Source organism: Thalia democratica, chromosome 3 (assembly GCF_965202585.1).
Source record: "Thalia democratica chromosome 3, ktThaDemo2.hap1.1, whole genome shotgun sequence".
NCBI lineage: Eukaryota > Metazoa > Chordata > Thaliacea > Salpida > Salpidae > Thalia > Thalia democratica.
Genome location: NC_139167.1, coordinates 37345186 through 37357667, shown reverse-complemented (window position 1 = coordinate 37357667; position 12482 = coordinate 37345186). Strand labels below are relative to the sequence as shown.

Below are 12482 nucleotides of genomic sequence, written 5' to 3'. Positions count from 1 at the left end.
AAGTGTTGAATTTTTTTTAAGCTAAGTTAGTATTTTTAGACCATTTTAGTCTCAAACCATTTAAAACCAGCGACTAAAAATAAAGTCTCATTACTTTTATTAATAATTTTCAAAATAATTTTTTGTTGTTTGTAAAGTTGTAATCTAAAAACAAAAATTTCGATAAGATTATACTTTATTAGTTATAATTTTAAAAACTTATTAATATAAAAAGTTTTTTTAAAGTATATAAATAAAAAAACTAACATAAAAAACGAATCAAACTTTATAAATTTAAAGAAAATAGTTTTGCAAACTGTTTAAAAAGAAATTATTGTTTATTTCTTTAATTCAAGTGTTTAAACAAAAATAATAACTGCAAAAATAGAAATAAAAAAATTTAAGCTAAAGTTTACTTTATCTTTTTTTAAGTAATGTGTCTACAAAAATTTTAAAATCAGGTTATTTAATTGCATTATTGTACTGTTTGTTCATTAAAAATAATTTACTATACTCGAGTTTCTACAATTTAAGAATTCTGAACCCTGAACATTAAGAAAAAATTGTGGATCTAACTTAAACTGCTATGATTATGTATTTTTTCAGGTAATATATTTTTTTATTCCAGGAGTAGGTAACCCTTATACTATGGTTTCCCAACCATGGGTGCTAGCACGCCCTGGCTGTGCGAGGCAGCATTCCAGGAGTGCGAGATAGTTTTTCTTTTTTTTTTTTTTTGATAGTAATGGTTTTTTTTATTAACTTGGGCGACTGTAAGTCAAAATTTCCTACAAAGAAAACTAACATCTCTGGTGTCGACAATTGAAAGAGGCTACGTAACAAATTTTTCATCACTTGAAGAAGTGACTGATAAAGATTTTTTAATGTATTTAATTCCTAATATACATGAATAAATTATTGACCATTAGAAAATACTATCTAAGTCATTTGATGAATATTTTGGAGAAGGAGAACTTGAAAGTTCTGAAAAATAGATAATAAGTCCACATTCCTTTAATTTGGATTATATACCGGATGTAAAAAGTTAAAAGATAAAGATATTGAATTGTGCACGAACCGCTTTATTAAAACGCAGTTTGAAAGCAAAACTTTGGAATTTCAGAACATTATTGGTGTTTTGAAATGAACATTTATAAAGACTTTGTGAAAAAGCACTAAGTATGCTTATTCCATTACCGACGACTTACTCGTGCAAGTCTGAATTTAGTACTTTTTTGATAATTTCAAATTGACCTATTAATCTTTTCAAAAAATGTTGCATAAGTATAAGTTAAACTTTTAGTTGACTACCTTGTGAGTGTTTGCCAAACTACGTATCATTAGATTTTTTTTGTTAAAGATATAGGAGCAGTTTTTTTTTTTCGTTAGACAGAAATAAAAGTTTTGCGTTTTTGTTTAAAGATATAGTTATTTTTATTTTGTTTTATTAAAAGTTTATTAAGTTTTTAAAACAAATTTAAAGGTAGAGCAAGTAGAATAACAAGTGATGAGCTCAAAACTCACTTGCTTGACATAAAACTTTTATTGTTGCAGAGAAGAGAGTGAGTTTTGATGTTTTCTACCTTAAGAAAAAAAATCGTTTAAATGCAGTTTGTCGTATTTTTCAATGTCCATAATTTAAATTCTATTGATATAGAGCACTATCAAAAAAACTAACATACAAGTCTTAATCGTTCTCTTTGAAAATACTCTTAAATAAGTCATTGCATGTCTGCAAAAGGTGCTAGTACAAACTATAGTATTTTAGGGGTGCGAGGCTTAAAAAAGGTTAATTACTGAAAAGTTTTTTGTACACCAGGTTTTAAACATTTTTTTTTGTCCTTTAATAAACAATCTATGGTAAGTAAATATACAAAAGCTTTAAATTTTGCAACTTTATTAAGTTTTTTATTGTATTTATTTTTTTTACAATAATACTGCTATTTTTTGCTAATTTTCAAGATAAAATTTTATTTTTAAACTGCCTACTTTTAATAACTTATTAAGAGCTAACAGTTCAAAGTTTATCTAAATTGTGATTTAAGTAAGTTTAAATATCAATGGTAAATTTTTTAAATTTTATTACAATATAATGTTTCACTCGTTTAAAAAAACGAGATCTTCAGTCATTTAAAATCTGTAAAAATTTATGTAGTAACAAGTAGTAAGATATTAGGCTAAACTTAATATAAAAGAAGTTAAAAAGAAAAAAAAAATAACAAAAAACTGAGTAAAATCTAATCAAAACTTATAGCTTAAAGTTACTAGCATATGATGGTTTTAATGTTGTTAGGCTAAATTTAGAAAAATACATGTTACTTAATAATTATACAATCTTAAAACTTAAACAAATGAATAAAAAATAAACAATAAAAAATAATTATACTAACATTTAGTGGCCTAGTGAAATTTGTAGATAGTAGAAGTTATAGAATTTTAAATACAATAACTGTACACCAAGTTTAAAAAAAAACAATGTATGTTAAGTATAGATTATAAAATCATGGTTTTAAGATTTGATCAAATATTTTTGTTTTTAATTAAGAACATACATAATTTATTTTTAAAGATAGTATGGTTGTTAAATTTTTACAAATATGAAGCTGTATAACAACCTACAATCTGAGTATAAAAAGTATAAAGCTTTTAAATTATAATTTAAATAAACAAAAAAGTTATACAGAATAATTAATAACTGCAATCGTTAGTTTTTAAATAAATATATATATTTTTCATATTTTTTTTCTATTCAAGAAATATGAATAGATAAGTTAGAATGAGTATTTAACGTTTTCTTATTAAACTTAGTCTCAAAATTATGGTTTGACAGAGATAAAATTATTAATTAACAAAACAATGGCAAAACCTCTGAAAAAGCTGATTAAAATAATTGATGCTTGACAGAAAATAATAACTCTTAAATGCTACTTAAAATTTAACTTTGTTTTCAAGTAATCTTACTAAAACCTCAAGCTTTCTAAAAACTTGAGAAAACTGCATTTAAAAGTTTTCTACTCGAAAATGTTAAATTTTATTTCATTCATACAAATACTATTTATAAGATATGTATACAATTTAAGTACTGTATAGTAATATATTAAAATGGTTTCTTGCTTAGTGTCGTAGATATTGATTTATTATATAGAGTTGATTATTATCAAAGTGGTATACTCTAATACTTATATACTTAAAGTGTACTAGCTGTTCGTAATAACCCAGGATTGTTTATATTTAAAAAGAGTAACGTAACTTTTTACTGTCCTTAATTGTTTTTATTAGTAAACTGTAAAAGCAAAAAGTTTTTATAACACAGATCGTTTTTAAACTTTCCAAAACTCTTTTTTTTTGATCATTTTTAACTTACCACACTTCTCAAGTTAAACCGATTGGTTAGAATTAACTATCTTAACTGTTTCTTAACAACCCAGTATTTAGTTCACTAGTTGCTTAAAAATAGTCTGTTTGATTTAAATGTTTACCTTTGTTAAATTAATGAACTGTTTTAAGTATAAAATCAGTATAGTTTTAGTTTATTGAGGTTTTATAATGCTATATAAGTTAAAATCCATCGTTTTTTTGCGTTTGATGCATGTTGCAATGCTTTTTTATTTTTAATAAAATAATTTGTTAGATGAAAACAACACAGATAAAGTTAAACTATTTCCAATATTATCCAACTTGATTCTAGATTAAAAATAAAGATAGTGACAAAAATTAATAAACATAAATTTTGAAATAGAATTGAAAAAATCATAAAACAAAACCACTTAACAATCAGAAGAGAAAAAATTTAAAAAACGAGTCACAAAGAAAAGTTTATTATGTGAATCACCCAACAGTTAAAAAACTATTAATAAAATTAAAATTTTCAAGATTTCTAATTTTATGTTGCAGTTGTTTAATTCATGATTGCAGAAAGGTACAAAACGTAGCGCCACCGAGCGGTGAAAATTTACAAAGAAGTTCTTTCGCCCCTCACGAGCTGCCCCTTGGCGGCCCACACGTCGCTCATGGTCATCTTCACCTCCTCCCCGAACCTCTTCTTCACGATCTCCATCACCTCGTCCTCCAGGTTCTCCTGCACCGTCCCCTTCACGTCTATGTACCCGCACTTGCTGCTGGCAAAGTGGCACGATATCGCCTGTCATTTGTTTCATTGAATTTGAATTTTTTTATTACAGGTATTTAAAGTTTAAAGTTTTGGTGTAACTTAAACAGTTTTTAATTTAAGGCTGTTATTTTTTTGAATTTGCTAATAAAAAATAAGTTTCAAACATTTTTGTAACAAGTTCAGTAAGCGTGAAAAGTTGTAAAAATAAATAATAAAGGTCTATATTTGTTTGCTGTAAAAGTTATATATTTTGAAGTACATTAAAACTAAAAAAAAGTTACTTATAAAAAACTTAACAAACAAAAAAAAAGCACCATTTAGAAGTTGAAAATGTTTACTACTAATTAATAACTTTTTCATACACCAGATCCTAGGACCAATTATTTTGAGCGCTTTTTTCGTTGTTTTATAAACATTGTTTGTATTTATCTACGTGATAAGAGTATAACTATTAAAATTTACAATCAAAAACTTTATAAATGTACAAGAATTGCAAGAGAACCCTTATTTAACTTAACTAGAAGAAAAATTAACTATAAAAAATTAACTTAACCAATTAAAAAAAGTTTGTTTTCAAGCTTAGCTAACACATGATAACTTTTACAACTTTGTTATTCTTCAACATAGTCAAACGTAAAAACCACCACAAACCTTCCTGAAGCCCTTGGTAACGTTGGTACCGGACCCGTGGATGAGAAGGGGGTGGAAGAAGACCGTGTCCCCCGCCTCCATTTCCAAGTGGACCAGGTTGGCTTCCGGGTCGAGCTCCTGTATGCCGTGGTACATCTTGTTAACTCCTCCCTGAAGTATGCAAAGTTTATAAATAGTAAAAAACCTAAATGTTTGACTTTTTATAGTCTTGGTATTTTCTGTTTTTTTTTTGTTTTAATAAAAGTTATGTTATTATACAAAGCAACGTAAAATCATAAAAGCTTTCATTCTAATTTGAATTTCAATCAAACCTTTGCTAAAATTAGAAAAATATCATAACCTTTTAGACTAATGATAAAATCGAAATAATTTTTAAATTTTCAACTGCAAAATAGAGTACTATTTTTTTCACAAACCTCCCACTTTGGGTAGTCGTGGCCGAGCAGCTTTCCCTTGTGGCTTCCGGGGACGACCACAAGACACCCATTCTGCCGGTTCACCTTCTCCATGGCCGTCCACGAGGCTACGATGCGGTCGGCGGGCCGGAAGCTGAAGTAGTGCAGGTCCTGGTGAAGCGGGTGCCTGGACGATTTGGTTCCTGAAACAACAACTTGTCAACATATTTCGAGGTAAAATATTTTTCCATTTGTCGTTCTAATATCTTTTGGTAAACAAAAAGGTTACAAAAACTACGGGTAGATGTCTAAAATGCACGAAGGGGCACTTTTGCATGGCGTCAATTTTGCACGAGGGGTTATTTTTGCACGGGTTGAAAAAAATCTTGATAGTTTTTTTTAGTTAACTTTAAATTTCTACTAACTTTGTTTTACTACCACTATTACCCCTAACCCTTACCCTCGGTCGGTAAATAATTTCGAGGGAAAATTTAATTTATATAAAATGTTTTTGCGATATCTTTTGGTAAACAAAAAGGATATAATAGAAGTTTGAAGTTCTTAATCAAATTTAAAGTTTCCTTTATAAAAATAAATTTAGACACATATATGACGAATAGAAAATGTTAAATTTGAGAGTAATATAAAATTTTTACCAAGTTTAAACTCAGTATTTTATTCAACTGTTTCCAATAGAAATCAAAAACTATAAAAGCATGTAACATAAAAGAAGTAGAAAAAAATTTCATGCAAAAGACGAATAAACTATTAGATTATTTGCAACTGTTATTAAGTAAATACTAAAAAAAAAAGACTTTTGGACAAAAAGTTAAACGTGCAGTCGTTAAGTAAACAATTTTAAAACTCTTTAAGGTTGCAAACCGACAAGTTTTTGGTACTTATAGATAAAATTGAACAACATTTTTATATTAGATTATTCTTTTATGAATTTTATTTTAATTTGTTTCTAGAAAGAAAATGTTGCAATAAAAGTTTGTGTAAATAAAGGCTTTAGACTTATGCAATCTAAATTGCGTTTTCGCTGTAAAACAAATATGTTTGTAGTTTTACAACAGATTAAAGTCTGTTTCTTAACTAAATCTGATGCTTTATCACGTAATCATAAAAATCATGAAAAACAAAAAAAGTTTTATAATACTACAACAGGAGGAACTGCATTTTATAAATATATTGTTATAAACAAATATGTGATATATATTTTTTCAATATACAAATCTATCATTTAACTTAGCTACAATACTAATCGAAAACTTTTAATCAAGATTTACATCACAATAACTTTATAAAAGTTATATTGCCTAAAGTACTTTCAAAATCTTTTTCAGTAGGCAATTAGAACTGATTAATTCAAAATTTTCTCGCATATAAAACTAAAAAACAAAAAAAAATATATTATTACGTAACTATAAGTCAAGTTTTAAGATAAACATTGCTTTAAAAGTCTGTCTTTTAAAAGTGTTATAAAACATTGAATCAAACACATCAAAGTTTGACAATTTGATTTCATTTGGTCCTTTGTCTTTGATTTGATTTCATACTTTTTTATTTTTTATTTTATTTCATTTGGTTTTTGCGAGTTTAGACGATACTAATAAGATTTGTTAGTTTTACTATTTGAAAAACTTTTAAAAGACAGACTTTTAAAGCAAAGTTTACCTTAAAACTTGACTTATAGTTACGTAATAATATCTTTTTTTAAACTTTTATATGCAAGAAAATTTTGAATTAATCAGTTCTAATTGCCTACTGAAGAAGATTTTGAAAGTACTTTAGGCAATATAACGAATACTAATAAATTTGTAGATTTTTTTGTTAAATAAAAAAAACTTTTTTATTTAAAACGATCGATAAAGACAAAAAAATCACGAAAAACATCACACAGCCAAGGGAAGATTTGAGACACTTAAAACTAAAATATTCTTACTTTATAAAAGTTACAAATAACAACGTAGTTTTTTCAGGATAACTTAAAAAAAATACCATTCATAATCAAAAGAATCTTTGTATGTTTGTGAAAGTAAAAAGTTGTTTAATAAATCAAAATAACTATATTTTAATGTAACTCACCTGCATCTGGGGGCTTGTTGATTAGCATTGTATGCATCGCCATAATGTCTTTCCCTGTGAACGATTGCACGTAGTTCAGTATCTGTTGCAAATTTATATTGCTTGTTTTTAAAGTAAAACTACAAGCTTAAATTATTAAACTATAATTACATTTTTTCTTGTTTAGTATTTAATAAAAATAATAAATTTACATCAAGTTATGAAAACTTAAACATTCAAAAACGATTACTGATCGGTTTGGCTACTAATAATAGGAAACATTTTAAAATAAAAGTGCTTTTAATTAACAAAAACTTTGAATGAATTTTAATAAAAGTAGTTTTTGGATATAGCTTTTATAAGTACTTTTTAGCTTAAAACTTTGCATTAAAAATATCAATATCTTTACTTTTTTTTGTGTTTTGTTTCAGCTTCTATCTTTAGGTACTAGTATATTAAGTTTTAAAACAGATAACACACTTAAATTAAATGTAAAACTTTTACATAACATTTTATTCTATTCATAAACTTTATTCAAGTTTTTTTTAATACGCAATAGAATTATTTATTCAAACTTTTGTGTAACTTACCACACATTTAAAACTAAACAGCCACTATAGAACACCACTAACCCTTTCATTCTGGCAATAGCTGAACAAGACATCGTCGTTGAAGAAGTCCTGGAGCTTGTTGATCACTCTCTCACCAGGCATGTCCTCCCTGAGTAGCGACACATCTTTCATAACTGTTATGCCTGCTGGACGTACCTGTGTTGGAAAAAAATATTTAAAAGTGTGGTAAATGTGATTTAAAAGCACATAAACTGTAAATAATTTAGAAAAAGTTTTATTTAAAACATTTCGTTTGTATAAAAAAGTAGTGTTCCTACTCTTGTTTAAATAGTCCCGATAAATTTTATATGTTTAAAATATTTTCTTTATTTAATAATAACTTAGTGGTCTGTTGTTTAAATAGTCCTAACAACTATAATATCCTTGAATTTTTTTTTTATAATGCTCAAAAGCAGTAAATAGTAATTTTTTTTTAAAAAGTTAAATTCTAACTAGCTGGTCTTAACTTTTTATGATACGGCGCTATAGATGAAGCCAGTATTTCTTAATGATCTAATATTTTCTAGAAACTGATAAAAACATTAGAAACTGATAAAAAACATTATGAACTAAAAAAAAAAGTTATTTAAATCTTTATTTGTTTTGAAGATTTGAAACGTTTTTTTTTTGATTAGATAAAACATCGTCTCTAATGATTAATTTGTTGTTTCAATTAGGAAAACAATATATGTAAAATTCTTATTTTATATAATTATGAATAAAGGTTATGATGACTATAAGAAAAAACGCTAAATATAAGACAAAAAACTTTATTATTTACAAAAGTTATTATAAAATTCTGAACAGTTTTACCCAATTTAACTTACAAAAAGCAAACCTATTTCAATTGGTTGGCTGTAAAAATCTGAAAACGCGTTTCAAAAAATACTTTTTTAAAATCTCCAAACTTTAAAAACACTTCTGTGTTAACAACAAAATTATTAATGATTCAGTTATAAAAGTTTAATAAGACAGTTTAATAAAAAAAGATAACTTTTTTGTCGCATATTTCGTTGAAGCGATGAGCGAAGGCGTCAATTTCCTGCTGACTGACGAGCCCCTTCACCACGAAGAAGCCGTAATTTTCGTAGAAGGTCCGGTCCGCCGGGCTCAGAAGCTGGTTGGTGTCGTCCAGTGTGTACCTGAGCCCCTCCTGTCCGGCCTCCCTGCTCACCTTGTTCGGTCTCTGAGATTAAAAAATATTTTGCAAAGTTGCTGGCGTGATTAAGTTTTAGATTTATTTTTCTTCTTACATTTTTTTTTTTTCAAAACTGTAGAACTTTCGGAAAATAAAGCTCAATGTTTAATAAAGTTAAGTGTTTAAGTTAAAGATTAGACTAACGGAATTTTACGTAAATTCATATTTTGTTTAGATGAACTTATATAGATTACAATGAAATTCGTTACATCAAATTTAAACACTTTCGTAAAAAAAAGCATAAAGTTTAATCGCTTAGAAAAAAGATTAGCTGTAAAAATGATTTAATAAATGTGTATACAACAAACTTTCAAATGTAGATAAGTTTAAAAGTAAAACTAAAGTAGTACTAACTTAAAAAAATATAAAAACAAAAATTAGCTTTTTAATTAAGAAATTTTCTTAAAACATTCTTTGCTGAAGTAAAGTATTATTTATCAAAAGGAGTACAAAAAAAAACTAACCAAATGAGACTTCAAAATATTTAAACGATAGTTTTTAGTATCATTCATGCTTGATTTAAAACAAATAACATGTTTAGTATAGAAGCGAAGGTAGATAAACTTGAAAAGGTAAACAATTTGAAACACAAAGTTAATTATTTACTTAGTCACAGGCTTAATAAACTAAGAAATACTTTAAGCTGTTAATTTAGGCTGTATATATAAAAATAAATAAAGTAGTTAGTCTGTAACTTAATAAACAAATAAAAAAACAAAACTTATTGTTCTGTACTCATGTTATTAGTATATTTCGTACCTGGTTTATATAATGTTAATGTTTTTATATTCTTTATATTAGTTAAAATTTAAAACTAGACAAGTAAAAATAAGTAAAGCGTTTGTTTATAAACAATTAGTAAAAACAATCTTAAGAAAAAATCATAATTTTTACAAATGTACAACACAAAAAATAAAATTTAACCAATTTGTTATGAAAGGTATCAGGCCTTTAAATTTTTTTTTTTTTCGAGAAACTACACGGTAAGAGTTCTGAGGTTATACGGGTTTAAGCCAGGAGCTTAATTCTAGGGTTATGAATTTAGCTATTCATGTAAATATCCTACACAATGTATATTAAACACCGTTACAGTGACCAGATTGTGTTTTCAAGAAAAAAATGGTAAAAAATAAATATCTAATGTTTCAGCAAAGCTGTTTTTTCACAACTAGATTTATCTTTGTAGGTTTTTGTCAAGCATATATTATTCGACGAGTAAAAGCAGCTACAAAATTTATTTTGATTAAAACAAACAATAAGTCTGTTTTTGTAAAGCTAGCTGGAAAGGAAATATATTTTATTGGAATGTTTTTTGAATTCATAAACTATTAACGCAATAATTGCTTATTGTTGCTAACAAATATTCTAGAAAATTTTAAATATGTTTAAACAACTGTGCCATAGTAAGAATAGTTTTGATTAAAATAATGAAAAAGCCATGATCTGATTCGCAAAAATTATTTTCTATGGTAATAAAAGGTACACATTTCTTTTAAATTTAAAGAATACAAAAAATTGTAACATACTTTAATTAATCTGTATTGTTAAACTATTTTGTAGTTAAAATTCTTTTTACATAAAAAATCGTAAGATACTTGGTAAAATATGATTAAGCATGAATTTTCGTAAAAAAGTGTTTTTGTAAATAAAATTTTTATTTATCTTAAGCTGTTTATAAGCTAATATATAAGTTGCTTTGAAAAATAATTTAGAATAAATTTTTCTAAAGTTACTGTTGATTATTTGTCTAACTAAAATCTAGACTAGTTTACAAACTTTTTTACAAGGAAGAGTTACACTATTATAGAGCATTAAATAAAAAACTTCATTATACCTACAAAAAAAACACTTTTTCATTTTACTTATTACTATATGATAAACTTTTTCTATTCATGAGCTAAGCAAGGCAAGTTTTTATCTCAGTAAGGTATGTAAGTCAAAATGTTTAAAAAGTTGTTTTTTTTATAACTGGATGCTAGGAACTCAGTGATAGTTTTTACAATTTACAAAACTGTATATACTTATGTAGTATACTTGTTTAGTTTAGCTCTATATTATAGTATCTTTTTTACAACCACTAAGGCTGAAATTGGAAGGTAAGGCGGTAATTGACAACAAAATATCACAAAACAGTTTTAAGATATACAAAGTGTTATTGCTTATGATTTGTTAGAAAAAAATACTTTTTGCAAATTAAATTTAGTTTTTGGACTCATAATTTTAAATATTCTTGTGGCAATTAGAACCACAAAGTAGTTTAGAAACATTAAAAGCAATGAGCAGAAATAATACTGTATCAGCACCAAGAGGTACGATAGGCAGAAAAGGACAAATACTTTCTAATTTTTGATTCATCATTGTAAATCAAAGCACTATTAACTCAAAAGCTAACTTAATTCTTTTTTAAAGTATTTTATGAAAGTAAAAAGTACACATTACTATTCAACTTTAACTATTTAGACCATGATTATTTAAATCTTGGGTAAACTAAAACACTTTTTTTACTTTTTATTGATTTCATTAAAGATATTTTAAAGCAGATTCAGTTTCGGTTAAAGACCTCTTCAGTGCTTATTTACCTAAGATCAAAATTTAAATATAAGATAAACATAGTTTTGATATTTCCATAGATCTTTTTTAGTAGTTAATATGGCAAGAGCCATTGACATGCCACTTAATTCGTCTCTTTGTTAAAAAAGTCGTATTTCGAAAGCAGCTGTATTTTTGTCATATGGACATCATCTTTTGTATCAATTGGCAAACCAAGCTGACATGCTTCGCTTATTTGCAAATTATTTTGTTGTGCTGTTCAGTGACTCTATGCACTACCTTATACTTTTGGAGTAGCATCAGTTACCCTTTTGGAGTTTTACCCAAAACTTCATGTATAACGTTTTTAAAATCAAATAATATTTTTTTCTTTTGAACAATTTTTGCTTTTTTCTGGACTTTGAATCAAACATTTGCTTTATGTCTTCTCTTCGTTTTGCATGAGTTTGAAAGATTATCTTGTAAAAACAGCATTGTAAATTTTGTCAAGGTCAGGCTGAACGAAGGTATTTTTTCTACAGATTTACAATTTATTTAAAAGATTCGTTTTACGTTCACGTTTTTATAAGCTCTGGTAAACAATTATTTGTTTTAACTAAAAAAGGTTGCTTAATTTACTGAAATGTAAAGAGCTTATTTAAATAAAAATGTACAAATTAAATATTTCATTTACTACCAGGTTTCGGTGGCAAAAATGCTTTGCGATCTTTTTAAGTATAAGAAATTAGTAAACTGTTTACAATTTCATTATACTTGAAAATAACGCAAACATTTTTTGCCAACTAAACTGTTTACTATTTTATCTTACTTGAAAAAGTAACAATATAATTTTACCACTGAAACTGTTTACTATTTTATTATATTTGAAAAGGTCGCAAATTTTTTTTTGCCACCGAAACCTGGTAGTAAATAAAATATTT

The 12482-nt window shown here is 26.2% G+C and overlaps 1 protein-coding gene across 1 annotated transcript; it reads right to left on the bottom strand.

Annotated features, from left to right (window-relative positions):
- Positions 1-3931: 3931 nt before the first annotated feature.
- LOC145831225 (phytanoyl-CoA dioxygenase, peroxisomal-like) lies at positions 3932-7946 on the bottom strand. Its single transcript, XM_082938374.1, has 5 exons — positions 7836-7946; positions 7225-7306; positions 5158-5339; positions 4742-4891; positions 3932-4120 (listed from the first exon to the last, which is right to left on the bottom strand). The coding sequence occupies exons 1-5, from the start codon at positions 7944-7946 to the stop codon at positions 3932-3934; spliced, it is 714 nt and encodes a 237-aa protein (XP_082794500.1).
- Positions 7947-12482: the final 4536 nt, after the last annotated feature.

What these genes read in the sequence shown, in the direction of transcription:
- LOC145831225 (XM_082938374.1), bottom strand. Translation starts at nt 7,946, where the DNA reads ATGAAAGATGTGTCGCTACTCAGGGAGGACATGCCTGGTGAGAGAGTG. An exon ending in CAACAAGCCCCCAGATGCAG is followed by an intron (nt 5,340 to 7,224) that starts GTGAGTTACATT and finishes TTGTTGTTTCAG; the next exon opens with GAACCAAATCGTCCAGGCAC. An exon ending in ACGACTACCCAAAGTGGGAG is followed by an intron (nt 4,892 to 5,157) that starts GTTTGTGAAAAA and finishes TGCATACTTCAG; the next exon opens with GGAGGAGTTAACAAGATGTA.